This window comes from Dipodomys spectabilis, unplaced genomic scaffold, assembly GCF_019054845.1.
Source record: "Dipodomys spectabilis isolate Male_0828 unplaced genomic scaffold, ASM1905484v1 ptg000289l, whole genome shotgun sequence".
Classification (NCBI taxonomy): domain Eukaryota; kingdom Metazoa; phylum Chordata; class Mammalia; order Rodentia; family Heteromyidae; genus Dipodomys; species Dipodomys spectabilis.
Genome location: NW_024870966.1, coordinates 1743808 through 1768682, shown reverse-complemented (window position 1 = coordinate 1768682; position 24875 = coordinate 1743808). Strand labels below are relative to the sequence as shown.

At 39.5% G+C, this 24875-nt stretch overlaps 1 protein-coding gene across 5 annotated transcripts in view; it reads right to left on the bottom strand.

Annotated features, from left to right (window-relative positions):
- Inpp5f (inositol polyphosphate-5-phosphatase F) overlaps window positions 1–24875 on the bottom strand; it is a 98241-nt gene that overhangs the window by 13769 nt on the left and 59597 nt on the right. For 3 of the 5 annotated variants that reach the window (XM_042701425.1, XM_042701424.1, XM_042701423.1), the window contains exons 7-14: window positions 23655–23853; window positions 22395–22574; window positions 21190–21257; window positions 9073–9197; window positions 6800–6877; window positions 5374–5494; window positions 2965–3093; window positions 238–355 (exon numbers count right to left, since the gene is read on the bottom strand). In XM_042701425.1, coding sequence (XP_042557359.1) covers window positions 238–355; window positions 2965–3093; window positions 5374–5494; window positions 6800–6877; window positions 9073–9197; window positions 21190–21257; window positions 22395–22574; window positions 23655–23853 — 1018 coding nt within the window. Of the gene's footprint in view, window positions 1–237; window positions 356–2964; window positions 3094–5373; window positions 5495–6799; window positions 6878–9072; window positions 9198–9733; window positions 9859–21189; window positions 21258–22394; window positions 22575–23654; window positions 23854–24875 lie in introns of those variants that run through there. The other 2 variants (XM_042701426.1, XM_042701429.1) reach the window with 2 other exon arrangements.

Sequence of the window (24875 nt, the reverse complement as noted above, 5' to 3'; positions counted from 1 at the left end):
GAATAATAAACTGACAGATACTTGTGAAAATAAATGGTTTCTTTTACTGCACCAGTCAAAATTATTTGTCAAATTCTAATCTTGTCTAAATCTAAAACTGATTTACTGGGTAAGAAGCTCAAGATAGAAACACAAGTACATTACAAAACATGAGTTATGTTAATGAAGCTTGTTTCTGTAAAATGTTAGTTACAGAAGGAATAAATTTTAAGGAAAGAAAGCATTTCTATTCCTTACCTATAACAGCTTGCCTATAAGCATCCTTAAACCGATTGAGGTAATACCTATTTGCTGAGTTAACTCCATCTTTCATAACTCCTGCTAACTTTCTTTCTCCTGTTCTTGTAAAGTCACCCTGTCAAAGAAAAAGCCATTTTGACAATTTATTCAAATATATGAACGTTCTCAAAATCAATTTGGGGATTTTAGTTCTAGAATTCTAGTTTCCCATGGTTCTATCTTTTCCAGGATTCTATTATTTCCACATTATAACTTAAATATTTTCCAAATAGTATAACTAATTTAAAGTACCCACTAGTACTTGACTTTGACCCAAGTATGTCCAAAATTAAACATGCTATTTGTAGCATCAAGCTTTACAGTTAGATGGTGCTGTTCTTGTAGCAACTTTAGAATTTGTAGAATTTAAGGTAAAAACCAATTATATAACAAATACCAAAACAAAAAAAAAAAACAACTTTCAGACCTAAAACTGTATGTATAGCATTCAAAAAACCAGATCTCCTAATGTGTATAGTTCTCTGTCATCTGTTAAGAAGGGATTCAATCTGTGTGTGGATGTGTAGGTATTAGTAGAAAGGAAGACCAGAGGTTTCCATGCCTTACTACACATTATAATCACCAGTACAGCAATCCAATGAAGATTTAAATTGTTTTGTTTCTCCTGTGTTTCACCATACAGGTATCTGAGTAAGTCTATAGAAGGGACACTGAGCTGGGAAGGTGGCTCAGTGGTAGGGCGCTTGCCTTGCATGCATGAGGCCCTGAGTTCAATTCCTCAGCACCTTATAAGCAGGGGGAAAAAAGCCGGAAGTGGCACTGTGGCTCAAGTGGTAGAGCACTAGCCTTGAGCTGAAGAGCTGACGGACAGTGCCCAGGCCCAGAGTTCAGGCCCCACGACCGTACCCAAAAAAAAAAAAAGAAGAAGCAGAGACACTGACTTAAAGTTAAGGCAAAGAAAGTCTGGACTCTTTCCTCCCCTATTCCAACCTCACTATTTCTATCCAGGCCAATCTCAGCAGGCTTTGATCAAAAACTGACAAGCTGGAAAGAACATGCTTCCATTAGGCCATTTGCAGGGAGTATTAGTGACAAAATGCTGTTGCAGAAGACACAAGTATGAACACGGACCTCAAAGAAGTTTAAAATCAAAGAAGAAAGTAGGTCTCTCTAAACATCAGCTTGTACTAGACATCTAAACCTTGCTGTCCTTAATTATTAAAAAACATTTTGTATATTTATTACTCATCTAAAATGATGGACTATCTGATACCTGATGAGCCCATGTGGTAAACTAAAATAAGCTACTACCAAGCCAGGTGCCAGTGGCTCACACCTGTAATCCTAGCTATTCAGAAGGCTAAGATCTGAGTAAGGATCATGGTTCAAAGCTAGTCCAGGCAGCAAAGTCCATAAGACTCTATTCTCCAATTAATAACCCAAAAGCTGGAAGTGGAACTGTGGAATTCAGCAGTATAGCACTAGCCTTAAGCAAAAAAAAAAAAAAAGCTCAGGGATAGTATTCAGGCTTTGAGTTCAAGTCTCAAGACCAACACTAAATAAATTAAATACATAAATAAATAAGTAATAGTACCTTGAAGGAAAATTAAAATAAACCCTCCTAATGTAAGCTAAATCATTCTTATTATCCACAGTGGTTACTGCTTACAAAGGAAAAATTTAGGTACCAGAAACTATGTTTCCATATTTATCTATACTTAAAATTCTATGAAGACTAGATATATAGGATCTTCAAAAGACTTTTTTTTTGGTGCTGGTCATGAAGCTTTAATTCAGGGCCCGGTTGCTGTGCCTGAGCTCTTTTGCTCAAGTCTAGTACTCTACCACTTGAGACACAGCTCTACTTCTGGCTTTTTGGTGGTTGATTACAGATAAGAGTCTCATAGACTTTCCTGTCCAGACTGGATTTGAATCATGATTTATCCTCAGATCTCAGCTTCCTGAGTAGTTAGGATTAAAAGGCATAGGCCATTGGTGCCCAACAAAAGATTTTATTTTTAGGGCTGGAAAGGTGGCTCAGTGGTAGAGCGCTTGCCTTGCATGCATGAGGCCCTGGGTTCGATTCCCCAGCACCACATAAGCAAAAAGGAAAAAAGCCAGAAGTGGAGCTGTGGCTCAAGTGGTAGAGCGCTAGCCTTGAGCTGAAGAGTTGAGGGACAGCACCCAGGCCCAGAGTTCAGGCCCACGACCGGAACCAAAAAAAAAAAAAAAGATTTTATTTTTAACAAAAAATAAACATTTCTTTTTAGCATTTACTATGTACCAAGGAATGTTCTAAACTCTAAATTATAAGTCCCATGACAATCTTTTGCAGCAGCCTGGACAAATGAGACGGAGGAATCAGTGACTTGTTCAAGGTCACAGAGCAAACTCGAGGGAAAAAAAATTTCAGATTTCCAGATACCTTTGAAAAACTGGAAGACACAGCAACATGGGAAGAAGTAAACTTGCCTCCAGAGACGATGCATGTTCATCCTTCAGGATAAACATGAATAGCCCACTTTTCCCTCTGATCTAACGGTGGCTTACTTGAGTCATAGAACCTGGTTCCTATAGAAATTTGAATGGGTAAACACTGCCTTAGCCAGACATGCAGCAAGCAGTCAACCACACAGACCTGCTTTTCTCAAAAACAAGTCAGTTTGCAACCACAGTCTAACCTGTCACACAGAGTGACCCGTAATGCTTGTTACATATATTTACCTTCAGAGCAGCTGTCCCAGCATACTGTCTGCTTATGGAGTCACCATTGTTAGCCCACATTATCTGGTAGATCCGATTACATTTCACAGGTAATGGCTGTTCTGGGGGCATCACACCTAATTTTTTTAGCTAAAATAAACACATTGGTACATTACTACACATAAACCAGGAAACCATAGAGTAAAATGTATCTATAGAAAAATAAAACACTCTGGCATACAATGTAGGATCTCTGCCAAAACAAATCATGTTTTCAGACTTTGGAAGGCAAAGGAGGCAAAGAGACAAGGTTTTGCTATATAGCCTAGGCTGGCTTCCAACTCAAAATTCTATTGCATGAGCCTCCTGAGTACTGATATTACAAGTGTGCACCCCTGGCTCAGGCTTCATCTTCTTCTAAAGAAGCCACTGCTAAAAGTCAGCTTTATGAATCACCATATTTGAATAAATATAATGAAGTATTTACACTGTTTTGGTAGAATTTTTTTTGATATACCAGTCCTGGGGCTTGAATTCAAGTCCTGGGCCCTCTCTCTGAACTTCTTTGCTCGAGGCTGGTGCTCTACCACTTGAGCCACAGCTCTGTGCCTGTTTTTTTCTGGTAGTTAACTGGAGACAAGAGTCTGACAGGCTTTCCCACCTGGGCTGGCTTTGAACCACAATCCCCAGATCTCAGCCCTCTGAGTAGCTACAATTACAGGTATAAACACCAAAGCCTGGCTGTTTGGGCAGAATTTCTTTTGGGGGGGGGGGGGGGAGGTCCAGTCGTGGGGCCTAAACTCTGGGCCTGGGCGCTGTCCCTCAGCTCTTCAGCTCAAGCCTAGCACTCTACCACTTGAGCCACAGCGCCATTTCCGGCTTTTTTCTTTTTGCTTATGTGGAGCTGAGGAATCGAACCCAGGGCCTCAGGTATGCAAGGCAAGCGCTCTACCACTGAGCCACCTTCCCAGCCCTTGGGCAGAATTTTTATTTTTTATTTATTTATTTTTTTTTTTGGTCCGGTTGTGGGGCCTGAATGCTGGGCCTGGGTGCTGTCCCTCAGCTCTTCAGCTCAAGGCTAGCACTCTACCACTTGAGCCACAGCACCACTTCTGGCTTTTTTGTTATGTGGTGCTGAGGAATCGAACCCAGGGCCTCAGGCATGCAAGGCAAGTGCTCTACCACTGAGCCACCTTCCCAGCCCTGGGCAGAATTTTTAATGTACAGTTTCATATTATTATTTGTTTATGAAGTGAAAAAATAGTACTATTAATAGTATCCGAGTAGGAAGTGCCAATTAAGTCTTAACTCGGTCTGGGCTATCGTTTATTTTACGTGATTGATCTTATTAACTGTCACAACAACCCTGTACAATCAGTACTCATTACACTTAGGTATAGACTAAGACTCAGGGAGGTTAAACTCTATGATAGGGTCAACACCTAGCATGTAGATAACAAAGGCTTAACTTCAAAAGGCTGGATTCTTAAACACTACATTAAAGAAACAGACTTATATTCTCAAAGAATAGTCCTCATATTTTTCTATTAAGAAAAAAACAAAACAAGCCAGGTATGGCGGTGCACATCTGTAATTGTAGCTACTGAGGAGGCAGAGATAGGGGACTTTCAAGTTTGAGGCTAACCTGGGCAAAGTTAGCAAGACCCCCATCTCAAAAGTAAACTACAAAACAAAAGGGACAGGCACGTGGCTCAAGTGGTAGGTAGAGTATTTGCCCAGCATGCATGAGGCCTTAGGTTCGACCCCCAATTCTGCCAAAAAACAAACCATAGAAACCAAGTGAAGTATGTACACTTCGGGAACATTGTTATTCAGGTCGCAGAGAAATGAAAGATCTAAAATGGGACACCAAAGTGATAGAAGACAATGCAGGAAGTAGCTACCATCTATAGGGCTGTGGCACATAGAAAGACTGGTTTTGTCTTGTCACAGGAATCAACAGGCGCCAGAGAGCCACATGTTGATAGAACAGCACATTAAGGATTGTGTCCATTTTGCCATCTTCTGTTCATGGTCTTCTTTAGTCCCCATGACTTACCACCCCTCATCTCAGTCCCAACTCATACTGGCAGAGCAAACTGGCAAAGCAGAAATCTGTTTGCAAATTCCTATGCAAAAAATAGAAGGGTATTTGGGGAGCTGAGAGAAAAAGAGGTACAGGGTCCCACAATGCTACCCAACAGATTTTAAAATGCTGGCCCTTACAATTTTTAAATGAGTGTTTATAGAATGCTACTGTATTTAACATATCTAGAAAAGTTTGTATTTTAAAAGTTTTAATTCAATAAGGATATTTATACACTATAAATGTCCTATACAACCTTCAAGACGTGAAAAAAGACTTCTACTATTTCCACATGAAAAAACATACAAATACGAATATTTAGAATCAAATGGACTCCCAATTACCTGCTGTTCCATAACCACTCGAGCAATGGCAGCTTGAACTACATTGGTACGATCCAGGCAGTCCATGCAATTAATTCGAAAAATTCCTTCCTGTTTGCATATTACCCCAGCTTGATCAACCCTTTTCAAAAACAGTGAGATTACTCTTTGAAATACTTCAATCAAATTTTCAAAAAACTTAATTCTTAAAGTAATTATGACAAAGGCAACAAAAGTGTTGTCTAGAATAACATTATATACCCATCATTACTGACATTACATTTACATACAATAACTTGGTAGTGAAGGCATCATTATCCCCATTTCAGGAAACAAAACAATTAAAAACTAAGGTACAGCTAGGTGCCAGTGGCTCACATATTATCATCCTAACTACTCAGAAGGCTGAGATCTAAGGATCATAGTTCAAAGACAGCCTGGGCAAGAAAGTCTGTGAGACTCTTATTTCCAATTAACAACTAAAAAATCAGAGGTGGAACTGCTATGGTTCAAGTGGTAAGAGGGCTAGCTCTGAGCAAAATGAAGCTCAGGGACAGGCCCTGAGTTCAAGCCGCAGGACTGGCACTAAAAACAAACAACCAAACAAGAAAACCCTAAGGAATAGAGTGATCCACCTCAAATCACAACTACAAGGCAGAGAGGACACACCCCCAGGCTGTTTTCCCATATTCTTATAAACAAGGAGGCAGCTTAAACACCACTTGTCATCTTGTTCCTCCCTCTTTGACTCAAAGCAGAAATGCATCTAAGCTATCTAAGAAACAAGCTAATCAACTTTGCCATCCAGTGGGAAGCCATGCAGCATGTCTTGTCCCTCTAATTTCACTGGCCACCTGTTGTCATCTTAAAACCAAATGTTCCCTCCTGTTCTTTAAGTCGATTTTTCTTCCCACATCTACCTCCTGCAGCGTAAGAATCATTCTCCTTCTCTTTTAATTTTGAAGAGCCTGAAAATGCTATACTTTTCAGCCTTTTTCCCAAAATAGGGAGGATGAGAAGAGAAAATGTAGACCACAGAGCATGAAAAATAAGCTCAAGTCTTAAAGAATAGTTACAGACCATTTTACTTAATTTTGCCCAATCATCTGATACCTGTTCCCTCTTCAAAGATAGCACTGACTAATGATCAACAGCACTCTGAAAATAACAGAAAATGGGAAGCAAAACAAAAAAGATATCCACAATGCGTTCCCAGCATGTTGCTATTATGTTAATGCTTGTCTGTACTATACAAATTCGTATGATTTCACAGACCAAGAATCTCTTTAAAAACTGGGAGAGAGCAGGGGAAGGAGTGATCTTGTCCAAAAAGAAATGCACTCTTTACCTGGCTTATATAACTGTAACCCCTCTGTACATCACCTTTATAATAACAATTAAAATTTTTTAAAAAAGAATCTCTTAAAATAACTTATGAGATACCTACCAACACCACTTCATGTCAAGAATAATGTCATAAATGGCATCTGTTAGGGTTTGAACATTCTCAAACTTCATTCCTCGGCTAAAATCCATTCCAGAAAAAAAAGAGAGAAAGAAAACAACCTTTAATATTATAGTACACATTTTTTTAACTTAACAGATTAAGAGGCTAGAGACATAGATCAATGGTAGAACATTTGCCTGGCATGAAAGAAGACCCAGAGAACCAATCCTAGCATTCCAAAAAGACTTCAGCTTGCTTGCTTTGCTTGCTTGCTTGCTTGCTTACTTAGTTTCTTTTCCTTTCTTTCTGTTTTTCTTGTCTGTTTCTCTCTCTTTTTTTTTTTTTTTTTTGTCAGTCGTGGGGCTTGAACTGAGGTCCTAGATGCTGTCCCATGCTCTTTTGCTCAAGATTAATGCTCTACCACTTTGAGCCACAGGGCCACTTCTGGTTTTTGAGTGGTCAATTGGAGATAAGAGTCTCACAGGGACTTTTCTGTCCCGGCTGGCTTCAAACCATGATATTCAGATCTCAGCCTCCTGAGTAGCTAGGATTACAGGCATGAGCCATCAGTGTCTGGCTGCCTTTCTTAAGATGGGATTATTTTGGAAAAGTTAAGAATTGTTACTGTTAAGTATATGATGCAGGCAATTCTACAACTATCAATGATCTGCACTGAGACAGAAAGCATACTTAGGAAGACACTTAAGTTGGCATGGTGGCTCAAGTCTGTAATCCTAGTTGCTTGGGAGGTAGAGATCCAAGGATTATAGATTGAGGGCAGCAAAGGCAATAAAAGTTTACAAGACACAATTTCAGTCAATGATAGGGCATAGTGGCATGTGTCTGTAGCCAGCCCAAGTGGGCCCAAGCATAAAGCAAGACTTCATTGCAAAAATAATGTATGCCCAGCCACTGGAGCTCAAACTTTTTTTTTTTTTTTTTACAGTCCTGGGGTTTGAACTCTGGGCCTGGGCACTGCTCCCTAGCTGTTTTGCTCAAAGCTAGCACTCTACTACTTGAGCCACAGTGCCTCTTCCAGTTTTTGCTGTGATTAATTGGAGATAAAGAGTCTCACAGGCTTTCCTGACCAGGCTGGCTTTGAACCACAATCCTCAGACCTCAACCTCCTGAGTAGCTAGAATTATAGGTGTGAGCCACTGATGCCTGACAGGTAGCTCATACTTATAATCAACTCAGACAAATCTTTGAGACTCATTTTTTCCTTTTAATCAGCAAGAAACCAGAAATGGAAGTGTGTCTCAAGTGGTAGGATACCCAGCCATTAGCAATAAGGCAGAACAAAAGATCAAGGCCCAGAGTACCAGTGAACATATACATACAAACACATACACACAAGCACGCATACACACACACACACACGTGCAAAATTGATACAAAAAGGGGCTGGAGGTGTGACTCAAGTGGTATAGCACCTGCCTACCAAACACAAGGCCGAGTTCAAACTCCAGTACTGAAAAAACACAAATACAAGGAACCACACTACATGTATCAGAAGTGCCTTTTTCCATCAAATCTCCGATATATAGGTAAGTTAACACAGATTAGATCCAGGATGTGGCAAAAAGGACCTTCGTTCAGAATACACCCAGTTTAAAGGGTACCATCAACATGATTCACCAAATGTTTTTCAAAAGTAAACTCATCTCCAAGGACAGAAGTATTATGAAATGAATCAGAAGGATAATTTTTAGCAAGAAAGCTTCATTACTTCTGCTAGGCTGAGACCCAAGAAAAACAGAAACAATCCGTAAGTTCTTCAACCAGTGTGATCAAAGCAAAAAAAGAACTTACAGTCTCCAAGTCATTTTGCAACAGAAGGACTGTCAATATTTTGTTAACAATTTAATTCAAATTTTTAACTGAAATAAGGTCCATATGAAAACCAAAACTAGGTAAATAATTCCCTTCTTTTTTTTTTTTTTTTTTTTGGGTCCAGTCGTGGGGCCTGAACTCTGGGCCTGGGCGCTGTCCCTCAGCTCTTCAGCTCAAGGCTAGCGCTCTACCACTTGAGCCACAGCGCCACTTCCGGCTTTTTTCTTTTTGCTTATGTGGTGCTGAGGAATCGAACCCAGGGCCTCAGGCATGCAAGGCAAGCGCTCTACCACTGAGCCACCTTCCCAGTCCCAATAATTTTCTTCTTAAAAAGAGGAAAAGAAATTTTTCTTCCCAGCAAAAGCTGAGATGTGAAGACCCAATGGCAACACCTAGAACAAACACTGCAAATTATCAAAATCTGTCTCGGGGCACCTCACCAGTGCTCATGGAAGTCGAAGGAAACATAAGTGAGGTGGGAGTTGTTAAAGAGCAGCACTTGCTTCAGGTACGCATCACCAATAATTTTCTCTCTTCCTGCCTGGTCTACCAAGTTAATAATAACCTATGAGTCAAGAAAAAAGAAAAAATAATAAGACTGATTAAATGTTAGAATCATAATGTGATTTTTAATGATTTATCTAGAATTACATCTTCAAAACATTTTATGGGCATAATAAAAAATTAATCTACTCAAGCATAAACTTTTTCCCATAAGAATAAATTTTTATTTACTATATAGTTTTTTTGTTTTATGTTGTTTAGTTAATTGGAGATAAATGTATTACAAACTTTCCTTCCTGGCCTGGCTTTCAACTGTGATCCTTAGATCTCAGCTTCCTGAGTAGCTAGAATTACAGGTGTGAGCCACCAGCACCCAGCATAAATTGGGTTTTTGAGCACTATTTACACCAGTGGTGTAAAATACTTATCCAAACATTTGCAACAACAAATTATAATACACAATGAAAATATAGTCCTTTATAATAGCAAATACTTGAAATACCTAGAATAATTTAAAAAGAAATGTGTAAAACCTACAAACAGAACATTGTAGAACTACTGAAATAAAAGAAAACCTGAATAAATGGAAATACATACCATGTTGGTGAATGACAAGATTCAAGATGTCAAGTCTCCCCAAATTAATCTATACACTCAACAATCCCAATCAAAATTCGACCAGGATCTTTTTATGGACTTGACAAGTTAATTCTAAGGTTCATCTGGAAGAGTAAATATGTAGGAAAAATTTGGAAACTAATAATAAAGGGGGACTTGCCCCATTTGAAGAACAAAACATTCTATAGAGCAACTAAAATTGTGGAACTAACGTAGAAACAGAAAGCTGATGCAACAAAACAGAATAGCCCAGCAAAGACACCTACTGAGGAATCAAGGTTACGCTTACCACCAGTGTGGACAATATGGATGATTTTATCATTACTGGTGGGTTAACTGGATACATAAAGGAGGGACTCATAATAACTCTTTGTGTCTCATTAATTATCCACTAAAAAATTCTTGATGCATTAATCATCTAAATATAAAAAAGCAGAAGAAAACTTGGAGTAATGTTTCCAAAATTGTAAATTAGATGTGACTGTCTAAGCCTAACATACAAATGAGAAAGGATAAAAAGGAAAAGATGGACAGATGCTATGTCATTAAAATTTCAAATCTATGTATCAATGACAGTATAAACAAAGGATTTTTAAAAAGGACTACCCAGCAGAATATATCTGAAGCACAAAATCAATAATATGTAAAGAGTGCTACAAAATAAATTCACAAGAGAAAAAAATGCGTTGCTAATAAACATAGGGCTACAGCTTTAATAACAAAATGCAAATTTCAAAATACAAAATTAGTTTTCACCATATAAAGGTAAATTTAAATATTAACACAAGCAGTACTGGGTCTGTAGGGAAATGACTGGCATTGTTTCTACAAGTTAGAACTAGTGGGCTCTTTGGGAATAATGAAGCAGTAGGCATCAACTTTAATTAGACACACAACCTTTTTATCCAGCACACTCACTTCAATTTTATTCTATAAAATACACAAGTATCCAAAACACACATAAAAGATTATAGCTTTTTCTTTGTTGTTGCTCTGAGATGGGGACTTGAACTATCTGATGCTTTTGCTCACTGGCTGTCACTCTACCACCTAAGCTGCACCTCAAACCCTACATAGCATTTTTTTCCTTTGAGTCAATCCTGGGGCTCAAACTCAGGGCTTGGGCACTGTTCGTGAGCTTCTGGCACACGGTTAGCAGTCTACCACATGAGCCACAGTGCTACTTTGGCTTTTTCTAAGCAATTTGAGATTTAAAAAAAAGTCTCATGGCTTGCTGCGAAACTATCCTCAGCTCTCAGTCTCCTGAGTAGTTAGGATTACAGGAGTGCGCTACCAGCTCCCAACCTTTTAAAGTAACAAAAATAACTGGTCTAAAGGTCCATCAGTGGAGAAATGATTATAACAGCCATGAAATCTTCAATGGTATAGCTCTCTTTTGACTTAAGCTTCAATTATGAATATGCATTTAGCAAGATATTAGGGTTTTTTTTTTGTTACAAACAAGAAATGGCTGCTCAAGGCTCAGAGCAAATCTGGAAGTAGCACAAATCTGGAAGTAGTGTCAGAATGGCTGAACTGAGTGACTACAAACACCATTAAGGACATGAGCTCTTCCCACCTTTTTTACCCTACCAACAAGGTGGTTAATCCCCCTGCTAGTTCATTCACAGTCTTGAATTAGCTGCAGCAGCTCCACATCAAATCCAGATACAACCACTACAGGAAGGCTGCCAGTTCTTATGTCCTCTTTATTATAGCAGGAAACTCTCCTGCTGCAGCTTCCCAGGGGAATTTTCCACATCATACCTCATTGACCAAATAGCCAATGAGCACACACAGGCCTACACCTAAACCAATCACTGGCAAGAGCAATGGTGCCACCTTATTGAGTCAGAATGATGGTGGGCCCAGAAAGCAATTACCCAAGAGAAGGAGGTAGATAAATGAACACAGTTGGAGTACTGTTAGAAATTAGGAAGTGTCTGCTCAATACATACACCTACAAATTGATGTGAAAGTCAATAGGGAGCAAGGAGGAGTGTGGGATGAGGATATTCCCTCTGCTACAGATCTCCTATTGCTTCATTTTACAACTGTGTGTTATATTTGAATGTGGTTTGTTCTTTATACAACTTATAATTACATATATTGTTAATTGTGGAATAACATGTGAATTGATACGTGAATTTAGATGTAGAATAATGCCAAATCATACTGACAAACAATTCTGTTCCACAAACCACCCTCGAGGTAACTTTGTTATCAGTGTCTTTTCTGCACAGATAACTAAAATGCATTTCTATATAAGTATGCCTACTATATATGTGTATGTGTGTGGAAACAATATATGTGAATGGCATGATTTTGTTTTGTAGGATTTTTAAAAATAGTAACATACTAACATACTATATGCTGCTTCAGTTTTTCATTTTCTTTACTGTCTCAACAATGTGATTTTTATTGTGCTTTTATTACCTTTAAGTAGTTGTATGAAGGGTATGTTACAATTCAATATATCAGTTTGCTAAGTACAATACACCTTGATTGATATCACCTCACAATGTGATTTTTAAGATCTTCTCATCTTAGTAAACATAAGTCTACTCACTAAGTAGCTGTATTAAATATGATAGAAATGATGTACTTTATTTTGCCACTGCATTGACCCCCTGATGAGCAGGGATTTTTTTTTCCTTCCATGAATGTTCATATATATATATATATATATATATATTTCCTTGATTGAACAAGTTTTTCTCAAGTAGATTTAAAATTTTTCTAATCAAGGTTTAGTTGTTCCACATCCGTGCTAAAACTTGGTATTTTCTCTCTTTCTTAGCGTAGCTATTCTGGTGTATGAGTCATGGTTTTAATTTGCATTTCCCTGATGACTAACCAAGTGGAACACCTTTTCACAGGTCTTCTGGCTTTATGGAAACCATTTTACATGAAAAGTCTGCTAAGATATTTTATACAAGTTTATTTCAGCTTGTATCTATTTTTAATGAATTTATAAATGCCTTTAAGTATGTTGTAAAGACCTTTATCATATATGTATATTGAAAAAAACTAAATATTCTTTTTCTATGTTATGATTTTCCTTTCATTCTCTTAATTGTGCTTTTTATTTTCCCTGCTACTGTGACTTGAACTCAAACTTCACTCTTTCTAGGCAGGGGCTCTGCTGCTTCAACCACGCTCCCAGCACTTATGTATGTGTGAGTGTGTGAGTGTATGTGTATATGTTTGTGTGTGTGTTGGTCCTAGGGCTTGAACTCAGGAACTGGACATCTTCTGGATTTTTGGTGGTTAACAGGAGATAAGAATATCATGGACTTTCCTACCTAAGCTAGCTTCGAACCTCAATCCTCAGATCTAAGCCTCCTGAGGAGCAAGGATTACAGATATGAGCTACCAGTGTCTAGTTGCTCTCAGTACTCTTAATGATGCCTCTTAATAAACAGAAGTTCTTTATTTTAATACTGTAAAGTCAAACTTGTCAGACTTTATCATTATATTAGTTTGGTAAGAACTCAAATCTATTCAATATCGAGTTTTCCCTTTCAGAAATACAGTCTTTCCTTTTTATTAGCATCAATTAATTGTGTGTGGTAGGGGTCAGGGGGTCATTTAAAAAAGTCTATTTATGTATAATGCATCTTGATCAGAGTCATTCCCAATCATGGTATTTTTCTACATCTAAGAATTCTCGTTTTATCTTCCTTAGTATCTTTTTCTGTTCATTATACCTTTCAGTTTCTTCCTATTTGTTGTATAAGAGAAATATAACCTACAGTATTACTGCTAATAGGTAAGAACATTACTGTCCCACATGAATCTTTTATAAAAGTCTAGAATTTTGTATTTTACCCAATAGTTTTTAATTTATTTTGGTTTATCTGACTGCATTCCTACATGTGAGTGTATGAACACATGTGATCCATGAGTAGAGAAAAAAAGGGTACTGACAGATACATATAAAATTGTTGCCTCAGGGCTGGGAATGTGGCTTATGGTAGAGTGTTTGCCTAGCATACATGAAGCCCTGGGTTTAATTCCTCAGTACCACATAAACAGAAAAAGCCAGAAGTGGCTCTATAGCCCTTGAGCAAAAAAAAAAATAAAGCTCAAGGACAGTGCGCAGGCCCTGAGTTCAAGCCCTAGGATTGGCCAAAAAAAGAAAAAAAATTGTTGCCTCCAAGAAGTAAATGGGACCGAAATGACTTCTCTCTTTTTTATTTTCTTTTTCTTTCTTTTCTTTTTTTCAGAGATAGTGCCCAGGCACAAGGGTTACAAGGTCACAAGGTTAGTACCTTACCACCTGAACACAGCTCCACTTCTGGCTTTTTGCTGGCTAATTAAAAATAAGAGTCTCGGAGGGGGGACCAAGATGGCGACGGGGCAGTAGGGAAACGCCACAGCTCTCTCCAACCAAAAAGAGAGTTCGAGTTCCAACGTTTAATCTCCCCAAGAGACCGACAACAACAAAAAGACGAACACTCAGAGAAAAACCAGAGGTGGAAAATAACAAAAAAAGAAAGAGAGGAAAAGAAGAATTTCAGAACAGAGAAGAGCGAAGACCCCTCCCCCAACCTTTACTGGCCACGCGGCAGTGCGCCAAGCCGCCGGCCAGCCGGCCCGGTGGGGGCTGCCGGAACCACAGAGACACAGGGGGCTGCTTGCAGATCACCAGGTACCGGATTGCAGAACAGCAGATCGCCAGGAACAGAGAAACCTACCAGCCGGGAGTCTCCACGAGGATCCCACCCCCACCCATCACTCTCCACCGGAGCGGAGAGGCTCCATCCCGCCAAAGCCGCCCGGCACCAGCAGCGCGACAAAGGGACCTGTCGGCAGAACAACCGCCCAATCGCGATCGCAGCTACCCGGCGGGGTGCCGCCCAACCCAGCCCGCAACCACCCCAACTGAACTCGGACTGCAACAACAACTGACGACCTACAGGGTGAGTACCCCACAGGGGACAGTGAATCCATCAAGGGAGACCAGAGCTGGAGGGAATCCCCAGACCCTGACCTAGACTCCCTACCCCAACACCCGGACCACAGGACCCACTAAAACTGGGAACTGTTCGAGAGCTCCACCAGCCGGTGGAGCACACTCTGCTGGCCAGGCCAGAGCAAGAGCGCCACTGGAAGGGAGCTTAAATGCTCAAGCCAGGAACAGCGCCCCTGGGTCAAGACTACCAACAGTAGAAGAAATTTGAACTGTGTCCTCCAGGCTGCATAACCTAGGTGGTATACACATTAGCACAGGCCTAACGAGCGCGCTCCAGGCTGGGGCCGGAACCAGGCCTGGGGACCGGCACCTGAACAAAGCAAAAAGGGTCAGAAGTGGGGCTGTGACTCAAATGGTAGGGTGCCAGCCTTGAGCTGAAGAGCTGAGGGACAGCACCCAAACCTAGAGTTCAAGCCCACAACCAGCCCAAAACAAACAAACAAAAACACATCAGGAGCCCATAGCAGACTCCAGTATTTGGGAGAGTGCATCCAGAGCATCTGATCTTCCCAAGAGCACCCGCAGGAGCAAACACAAGCAGTCTAGGCTGCTCAACCCTTCCAAAGGCGGGAATTGCTACAGCAGAGAGCTGAGAATCCTAAGTAAGTCAGAATAGCAGCTGGAAATAGGCTCCCAACAGAATCCAGATCAGGCACAGACTCTCTCTACCAATACAGAATCAGCAACCAAGCAAAGACAGACACACCAAAACAAGATTGAAGAGCAGTCTCCTGAACCCCCATGCGAAAATCACAGAGAAAAATCACAAGGTTTACCACTACCCAGGACAGCAAGCTCACCTCAAAAGCCAGCAGCCACGCAGGGGAGAGCCCCAGTGGGAGCAAAGCAGGAATGGAAGACAAAAACTACATCCAAGGGTTGCTGGAGGCAATGACTCAAGAAATAAAGCGAGAAATGGATCAGAAATTGAAAGAGCACAAGGATGAACTATCAAAAGATATACAGGACATCAAACAAAAGTTGGATGCAAAAATAGAAGCGGCACAAACCTCAGTAAGAAGTGAGATAAACGCCAAATTAGAGGTAATGCATACTGATCTCACCTCATTGAGAGGTGAGATCAGTACTCTGAGAACCAACATTGAATCCATAAAGGGATCCATTTCCACCATGCAAACCACAATAGAAGCCACGGTCAACAGAGTGAATGAAATGGAAGGTAGAGTGTCAGATACAGAAGACAGAATACACCAACTGGACCAAAAAGTGACAGATATGGAAAAATCACTCAAATTAAACCAAAGGGAAATTCAAGAGCAAGCAGATAATGCTAAAAAATTTAACCTTCACATAATCGGAGTGGACGAAGGTGAGGAATTCCAGAGCAAGGGAATGCAACACCTATTTAACAAGATAGTCAATGAAAATTTTCCCCACCTCAAAAACGACCATCTTAACTACATCACAAAAGCTTATCGAACACCCAACAAGCAAGATCCCAGGAGAAACACTTCTAGGCACATTGTAGTAACAATGATGGATTTGAATAATAAGGAAACAATCCTGCATGCAGCAAAAATGAAGAAGGAGCTATACTACAACGGGAAAAAAATTAGAATCACTGCAGATCTCTCCACACAAACAATGAATGCAAGAAAAGCCTGGGAAAGCACCATACGAGCCCTGAGAGACAATAACTGCCAACCCAGACTGATATACCCGGCAAAGCTAGCATTCACATTCGATGGAGAACTGAAAACTTTTAATAGCAAAGAAAAACTAAATGAATACATAAACATTAAGCCAGCATTACAAAGAATTCTAAGAGGGGGGACACAACCTGAAGAAAGCAACCAGGAACTGGGACCTGCCCCAAACAGGCATTACTCAAAGTCTAACTGAGCAAGCACAGGAGGAAAGGAAAAAAGAAAAACTTAGGAAAACGGAATGGCAGGGACAACAATGCATCTCTCTATACTTTCTCTTAATATAAATGGGCTGAATTCGCCAATTAAAAGAAAACGAACGGAGGACTGGATCAGAAAACAAGACCCATTCATCTGTTGCCTTCAGGAGACCCACCTCTCAGCCAAACATACAAACAAACTCAGAGTGAAGGGGTGGGAAAGGATCTACCAATCAAATGCCCCCAATAAGAAAGCAGGTGTAGCTATCCTGATATCTGACAAAATAAACTTTTCATTAAAATCAGTACAGAAAGACAAGGACGGACACTACATATTAATAAAGGGAACAATCCAAGAGGAGGATATAACCATCATCAACTTATATGCCCCAAATATCGGTGCACCCAGATATGTTAAACAAATGCTCTCAAACTTACAGAATAAAATAGATCCCAATACGATAATACTAGGAGACTTTAACACGCCACTCTCACCAAAGGACAGGTCTACCAACCAGAGGATTGGCAAAGAAGCTACCGAATTAAGTGAGGCCATACTTCAAGCGGAATTAACTGACATCTACCGAGTATTTCACCCTAAAACAACACAGTACACATTCTTCTCAGCAGCTCATGGAACTTTCTCCAAAATAGACCATATCATAGTTCATGCAAGGAACTTAAGCAAATACAAAGGGATCGACATAATCCCCTGTATCCTATCTGACCACAGTGGAATCAAGCTAGCTCTCAATAACAAAGCATACCGCAGAAATTTCTCTAATACATGGAAATTGAACAGCACACTCCTTAACAAGGCCTGGGTAACAGAAGAGATCAGAGAAGAAATAAAGCATTTCCTACAACTCAATGAAAATGAAAACACCTCACAAAGAAACTTGTGGGACACAGCAAAAGCAGTCCTGAGGGGCAAATTTATTGCCCTCAGTGCCCACATCAAGAGAATGGAGACAGACCAAGTAAATAATCTCATGTTGCAACTAAAACAGCTAGAAAAACAAGAAAAAATGGGACCTAAAGCTACTAGACGAAGCCAGATAACCAAATTGAGAGCAGAGATTAACCAATTAGAAAATCAGAAAACCATAACCAAAATAAACCAAACAAAAAGCTGGTTCTTTGAAAAAATAAACAAAATTGATGGCCCGTTGGCAAGATTAATTAAAAAAAGAAGAGAGGAAACCCATATTAATAGGATTAGGGATGCCACGGGAAACATCACAACACGTACCCAAGATATCCAAACAATTCTAACAGACTACTTTCAAAAGCTATACTCTCTAAAGGAAGAAAATCTGGCGGAAATGGATGCATTTTTAGAGAAATACAAGTTACCCAAACTGAGCAAAGAAGAAGTTAACCAATTAAATAAGCCAATATCCTATAATGAGATACAGGAAGCTATCAAAAGTCTTCCAACAAAAAAAAGCCCAGGACCAGATGGATTCACAGCAGAATTCTATAAGACCTTTAAAGAAGAACTAATACCCATACTCCTCAAGCTCTTCAGAGAAACAGAGAAGGAGGGAGCTATCCCAAACTCATTCTACGAAGCCAATATCACACTCATCCCCAAACCAGGCAAAGACCCAACCAAAAAGGAGAATTACAGGCCAATCTCCTTGATGAACACAGATGCAAAGATCCTTAACAAGATTCTAGCTAACAGAATCCAGAAACACATTAAAAAAATAATACACTATGATCAGGTAGGCTTCATCCCAGAGACACAGGGATGGTTTAACATACGTAAGTCAATAAATGTAATCCAGCATATCAACAGAGCCAAGGTCAAGAATCACATGATTATCGTCACAGATGCAGAAAAGGCCTTTGATAAAATTCAACATTCATTCATGCTAAAAGCTCTGGAGAAAATAGGAATAGAAGGAACATTTCTAAAAACAATAAAAGCCATTTATGACAGACCAATAGCCAATATTATACTTAATGGGGAAAAGCTACAACCAATCCTCCTAAAAACAGGAACAAGGCAAGGATGTCCACTGTCTCCACTCCTCTTCAACATAGTCCTAGAACCCTTAGCCAGGGCAATAAGGCAAGAAAAAGACATTAAAGGGATCCGCATAGGGAAAGAAGAAGTTAAACTATCCCTTTTTGCAGACGACATGATACTATACCTCCACGATCCCAAAAACTCCATCCCCAAACTTTTAGAAATCATAAGTCACTTCGGCAAAATAGCAGGATACAAAATAAACCCACAAAAATCAGTTGCCTTCCTATACACTGATAATGCACAGGAAGAGAGGGAAATAAAGGGAGCAACCCCATTCACAATAACCTCCCAAAAAATAAAATATTTAGGAATTAACCTAACCAAAGATGTAAAAGAACTATTTAATGAGAACTATAAAAAGTTAAAGAAAGAAATTGCAGAAGACACTAGGAAATGGAAAGACCTCCCATGCTCCTGGATAGGCCGACTTAATATAGTAAAGATGGTGATACTTCCAAAACTAATATACAAATTCAATGCAATTCCTATTAAAATCCCAATGACGTACATCACTGAAATACAGAAAACAGTCCAAAAATTTATATGGAACAACAAAAGACCTAGAATAGCCAAAACAATTCTAGGGGATAAAGACAATATGGGAGGGCTATCCATGCCGAACTTCAAACTCTACTACAGAGCTATAATCACAAAGACAGCATGGTACTGGCACAAAAACAGACCCGAAGACCAATGGAACAGAATAGAAGATCCAGATATAAATCCACAGGCCTACAGCCAGCTGATATTCGACAAAGGAGCCAAAGACATACAATGGAAGAAACACAGCCTCTTCAACCGCTGGTGCTGGGAAAACTGGGCAGCCACATGCAGAAAACTAAAAGTGGACCCCAGCCTATCACCATGCACCAACATCAACTCAAAATGGATTAAAGACCTTAACATTAAACCTGAATCTCTGAAACTACTACAGGACAGAGTAGGAGAGACACTTGAACTAATAGGCACAGGAAGGAACTTCCTGAACAGAGTCCCAGGGTCACAACAAGTTGGAGAGAGACTCGACAAATGGGACTACCTTAAAATAAAAAGCTTCTGCACAGCTAAATCTATCGCAACTAAGCTAGAAAGACAACCAACTAATTGGGAAAAAATATTTACCAGCAATATATCAGACAAGGGGTTAACATCCTGTATATACAGGGAACTCAAGAAACTAATCCCTCCCAAACCTAACAAACCAATTACTAAATGGGCAAGGGAACTAAAGAGGGACTTCTCAAATGAAGAAATAAAAATGGCAAAGAAACACATGAGGAAATGTTCATCATCCCTGGTGGTGAAGGAAATGCAAATAAAGACAACCCTGAGATACCACCTTACCCCAGTCAGAATGTCCCACATCCACAAATCAGCCAACGACAAATGCTGGAGGGGATGTGGAGAAAGAGGAACCCTGTTACACTGCTGGTGGGAATGTACACTTATACAACCACTTTGGAAAGCAGTCTGGAGGGTCCTTAGAAAGCTAAAGATTGACCTCCCTTACGACCCAGTCATACCACTTCTAGGCATCTACCCTGAACAACAGGAACCAATATACAAGGACACGTGCACCTCCATGTTTATTGCAGCACTGTTCGCAATAGCCAGGATATGGAAACAACCTAGATGCCCCACCACAGATGAATGGATCCAAAAATTGTGGTATCTATACACAATGGAATATTATGCAGCCATTAGAAATGACAAAATAATGGCATTTGCAGGGAAATGGATGGAGCTTGAAGGAATCATGTTGAGCGAGGTAAGCCAAGAACGAAGAGACAAACGGTACATGGTCTCCCTGATAAGTGGATGCTAAATCCAAAAGGTTAGGTGATACGATAAAACTAACAGGACTTAAGAAACAAAGAACTCCCGCTCATCTGGTTGAACCACTACTAAATATCCCCATGCTGCTGATCACAAATATGGTATATAACATGTGAACACTGTTATATATTACAGACTGTGGTAGACAATTTGCTCCAGGGAAGTTAGAATGAACTTGTGACTTTGAAATTATGTAATCATTTAATCACAATCAAAAAAAAAAAAGAACCTCGGGGAAGGGAGGGAGGGAGGGGATGGTAGGGGGAAAACAATGGAGGGGGTAACAATGTTCAAGAGGAAGTGTACTCATAACCTCACTCATGTAACTGTAACCCTCTGTATAGTAGCTTTACAATAAAAAAAAAAAAATAAGAGTCTCATGGACTTCCTTGCCCAGGCTGGCTTCGAACCATGATCTTCAGATCTTAGCTCCCTGATTATCTGGAAGTACAGGTGCAAGCCATTGAGTGCCTGACTGAGATTAATTATTTGTTAGTCTAGATGTTTCTTGGATTGCTCTAAAGTTTGAATCCATCATTATTAAGGAACATTAAGAATATTTATAGTTTAAATATGTTTTCTAACTTCATGACAAATTGAGCTGGCTGCTTAATTATGAATAGTATATGTTATTTTCATGAAATGTAAAGAAATAGATACATAGGCACGTCTACATATGAAGGAACATATTACTACCACATATCAAAGCCCACCTGTTTTTTGTAAATTTTCAGTTGTTCTTCGAAATGGGCACAGAAATAGGCAACAGTTTCCTTTTCACCTACAAAGAAGTGATACAAAATCTATTTTTCCTTCCCATGTTTAAGACAGAAATTAGTGTCTATCCCATCTTTCTTACTTTTAAATAATTTAATGACAGCTTAAATGATCATCTAAACATCATTTTAAAAATAAAATGTTAAGCCAAAACTCTGATTTTTTTCCAGTTAGACTAACCTTGAACATATCTGAAAGTGTCATCTGTGAAATTAAGACATTTAATATTGATATATACAACCTACTTCTCAGCAAGGGCTTATGTTACTTACAATAAAAGAATAAAGATCCCTCTTAAAAATGAAATAAAAAGGGGGCTGGGAAGGTGGCTCAGTGGTAGAGCGCTTGCCTTGCATGCATGAGGCCCTGGGTTCGATTCCTCAGCACCACATAAGCAGAAAAGAAAAGCCAGAAGTGGGGCTGTGGCTCAAGTGGTAGAGCGCTAGCCTTGAGCTGAAGAGCTAAGGGACAGAGCTCAGGCCCAGAGTTCAGGCCCCACGACCGGACCCAAAAAAAAAAAAAAAATGAAATAAAAAGAATGAAGTTTACTAAATTGTACAAAGAATGCAAGGTAACTTTGTAGATAAAGATCTTTTAACTCATCTTCATTTAGCAATTTCTATTTAAATGACTTAACTCATCCCAATACTAAGAATACTAGAAGAAATGAAATTCTCAATGTTTCAAAAAGGTTTTCACTGAGAAATTTAAGTAAAAGTATTCATTCGTTTTTGGACTTCATCTTGGTAAAGTACTTCCCGCTTCTACAAATTTGGCTATAATTACATTTTCCAAAGTCAAACATTCAATAAAGTGCTATTTAAAACAACAGCAGTCTAATATCTTTGCTCTCTTGTTAGAGAAACTTTTAATGTTAAACAAATCATTTAGTCAACTCCTGTGATTATATTATCTTATACTACATTTCACAATAAGAGTCATTGTTTTGTTTTGTTTTTGCAGTTCAGGTTCTCATACAAACTAGTCAAGTACTTTATCTCTAGACCATATCCCCAGCCCTAAGAGTTATTGTTTTGAATAAAGTATCTGGCAAAGAAAAGTACATATTTGTCAAGTGTCTACTTTTTAAAAAATTCTCTGTGAAATCATCATTTGTAAATCAAATACTTATCATGCTTACTTTTGTCCAGTCGAGGTCTTGGATTGTATCGGTACCCAACTTGGCTCCAAAAGACAGGCACAGAACCTCGTGTTTGAATAAATGACAAAGTATGATTATGAACATGAATTAATTGTTCAGTCTCTACATAATTGGCAACATTTCCATTTTTATCCACTCCTCTTCGTTTATAGCGCATTCCTGAAAAAAAATTGAAACAAATATTTGGAAAAATAATTGGTCTGGCCAGATGCCAGTGGCTCATACCTGTAATGCTAGCTAGTCAGGAAGCAGAGATCTGAGAATCAAGGTTCAAAGTACAAAAGTCTTCATGAGACTCTTATCTCCAATTAACCACTCAAAAACCAAAAGTAGCACTATGGCTCAAGTGGTAGAGCACTAGTCTTAAGCACAAAGAGGCTCAGGGACAGCACCCAGGCCCTGAGTTCAAACCCCACAACCAACCAAAAAAAAAAATTTGTTCTGGACAAGAACAGTGGCACAGGGGCTGGGAAGGTGGCTCAGTGGTAGAGCTCTTGCCTTACGTGCATGAGGTCCTGGGTTCGATTCCTCAGCAGCACATAAGCAAAAAGAAAAAAGCCGGAAGTGGCGCTGTGGCTCAAATGGTAAAGCGCTAGCCTTGAGCTGAAGAGCTGAGGGACAGTGCCAGGCCCGGAGTTCAGGCCCCACAACCGGACCCAAAAAAGAAAAAAAAGAACAGTGGCACACACTTGGAATTCTATCACTTGGAAGGCTGAGGCAGGAGGATCAAGAGTTTGAGAGTAATCTAGGCTACAAAAATCATTTAGTCTGCCTAACTTATGCTTCTTAATCAAATACAAGTCCAAGAAGTCATGAAGGTCCCATGTGAATCTGGCAGACAGAACAAAATCACTGTACATATCAATGCTTTTAAAAAAGCTGACTCTCAACAGTTTTCCCAAAGATACTAGCTCTCTGTAAGGACCTACCACTATGATAGAGGATGTCAGTTCAAATGCCAATATTCAGAAGCAACTCTCAAATGACTTCCTTCTCTTCTGTATACATACATCTCCCTGTCTGTCTTTCTCATTTTGCTAACTGTCCTCTTTTCATCCTTCCTTAGAAATTAGTCCCTAACTGTACCACTATACTTCGTCATCAAGCACTTTGAAGTCAGCTGTGCTTGTAAATCCATGATTGTCAAAGCATTTGCATACATCTGCATCTTTCCCATCTCACTTGGGTTTGATCTGGACTTTATTATTGGGCTGGACTTTATTATGATCCTCTACGCACCTGCTCTATGTCTACTCCGGCGTGAAATAAGAGCCACTAAAAATCGTGGGTGAATGTCATCAACACAGGTAGATTCTTGAGGGGGGGTCTCTGGGCTGCTTTTCTCATCATCTGATGATTCAGTATAATTAACCACAAGTTCTTCAATCTGCACAAAACCCTGGATAATGGGGATAATCCAAAAGTCCACATCTGGTGTCTGAAAACAGAATGAACATCATGTTGTTTATATTCACACAGCACTTAAATCCAAACAACAGTCAACACCTATGTCTATGTGTCTTCAACCATATTTTCTATTTAATGAATGGTAAGGGAAAAGAAAGGAAAAAGGGCTTTTCCTTTCTTCTACAATGATCATTCAAAAAAGTTGGAAAAAAAAAAAACATAGCACAGGGGCTAAACATCTGTATACAAATTGAAGTTATATTCCCAACTAGCTCACCTTAAAGAACTCACCCCTAATGTGTCCCAGTATTTCCTCCATGAATAAAGTTTTTTGTGAATTATAAACAATGCATGTGAAATGCTCACAGTGCCTGTCAAATGGTATTTAACACAAATAGCTGTTTCATTTATTTTTCTTAGTATAGTTGATTTTTAGCCCTCAAATGTATGCTAAATACAATCAACTCTGATCATGTCATTGTGAAACACATAGATGTACTTTATGTCTAGTTTGCCTAACAAAAATCTAAATAGTAAGTGAATAGCAACAAAAACCCTCTCCATAATTGTTGCATTTTTGAAATGTTATCCAATATAATTAGGAAGGTAGTAATCAAAGTTAGTGATATCCTCTTCTGAGGATACTGTACTGAGGACTAAATTCAGGGTCTTGAATTGGTAAGCAGGCACTCTCCCATTAGCCCACACTTCCAGCCCTGTTTTTCGAGAACTTTTCTGCCCCAGACCTCAAATGGTGATTCTCTTGCTCTCAGATCTCAGGTACCAAGGATTACAAGTGTGAGCCACCAGAGCCAGGTTCTTACGCACGTTTACAGGTAAGAACACTCAGATGTCTTTTTGCTTTGTTTGTTGATTGGTCTATTCATTTATTTGTTTTGAGACAAGGTATTGTTACGTAGCCTAGGCTGGCCTAGGACTTGAGAACTTCCTGCCTCATCACCCTGAGTGCTAGGATTACAGGTGTGCACCACCGCATCTGGTTTCAACACATTTCAAACCTACTTGTCTTCTATCATCATGCTCAAAATCCTA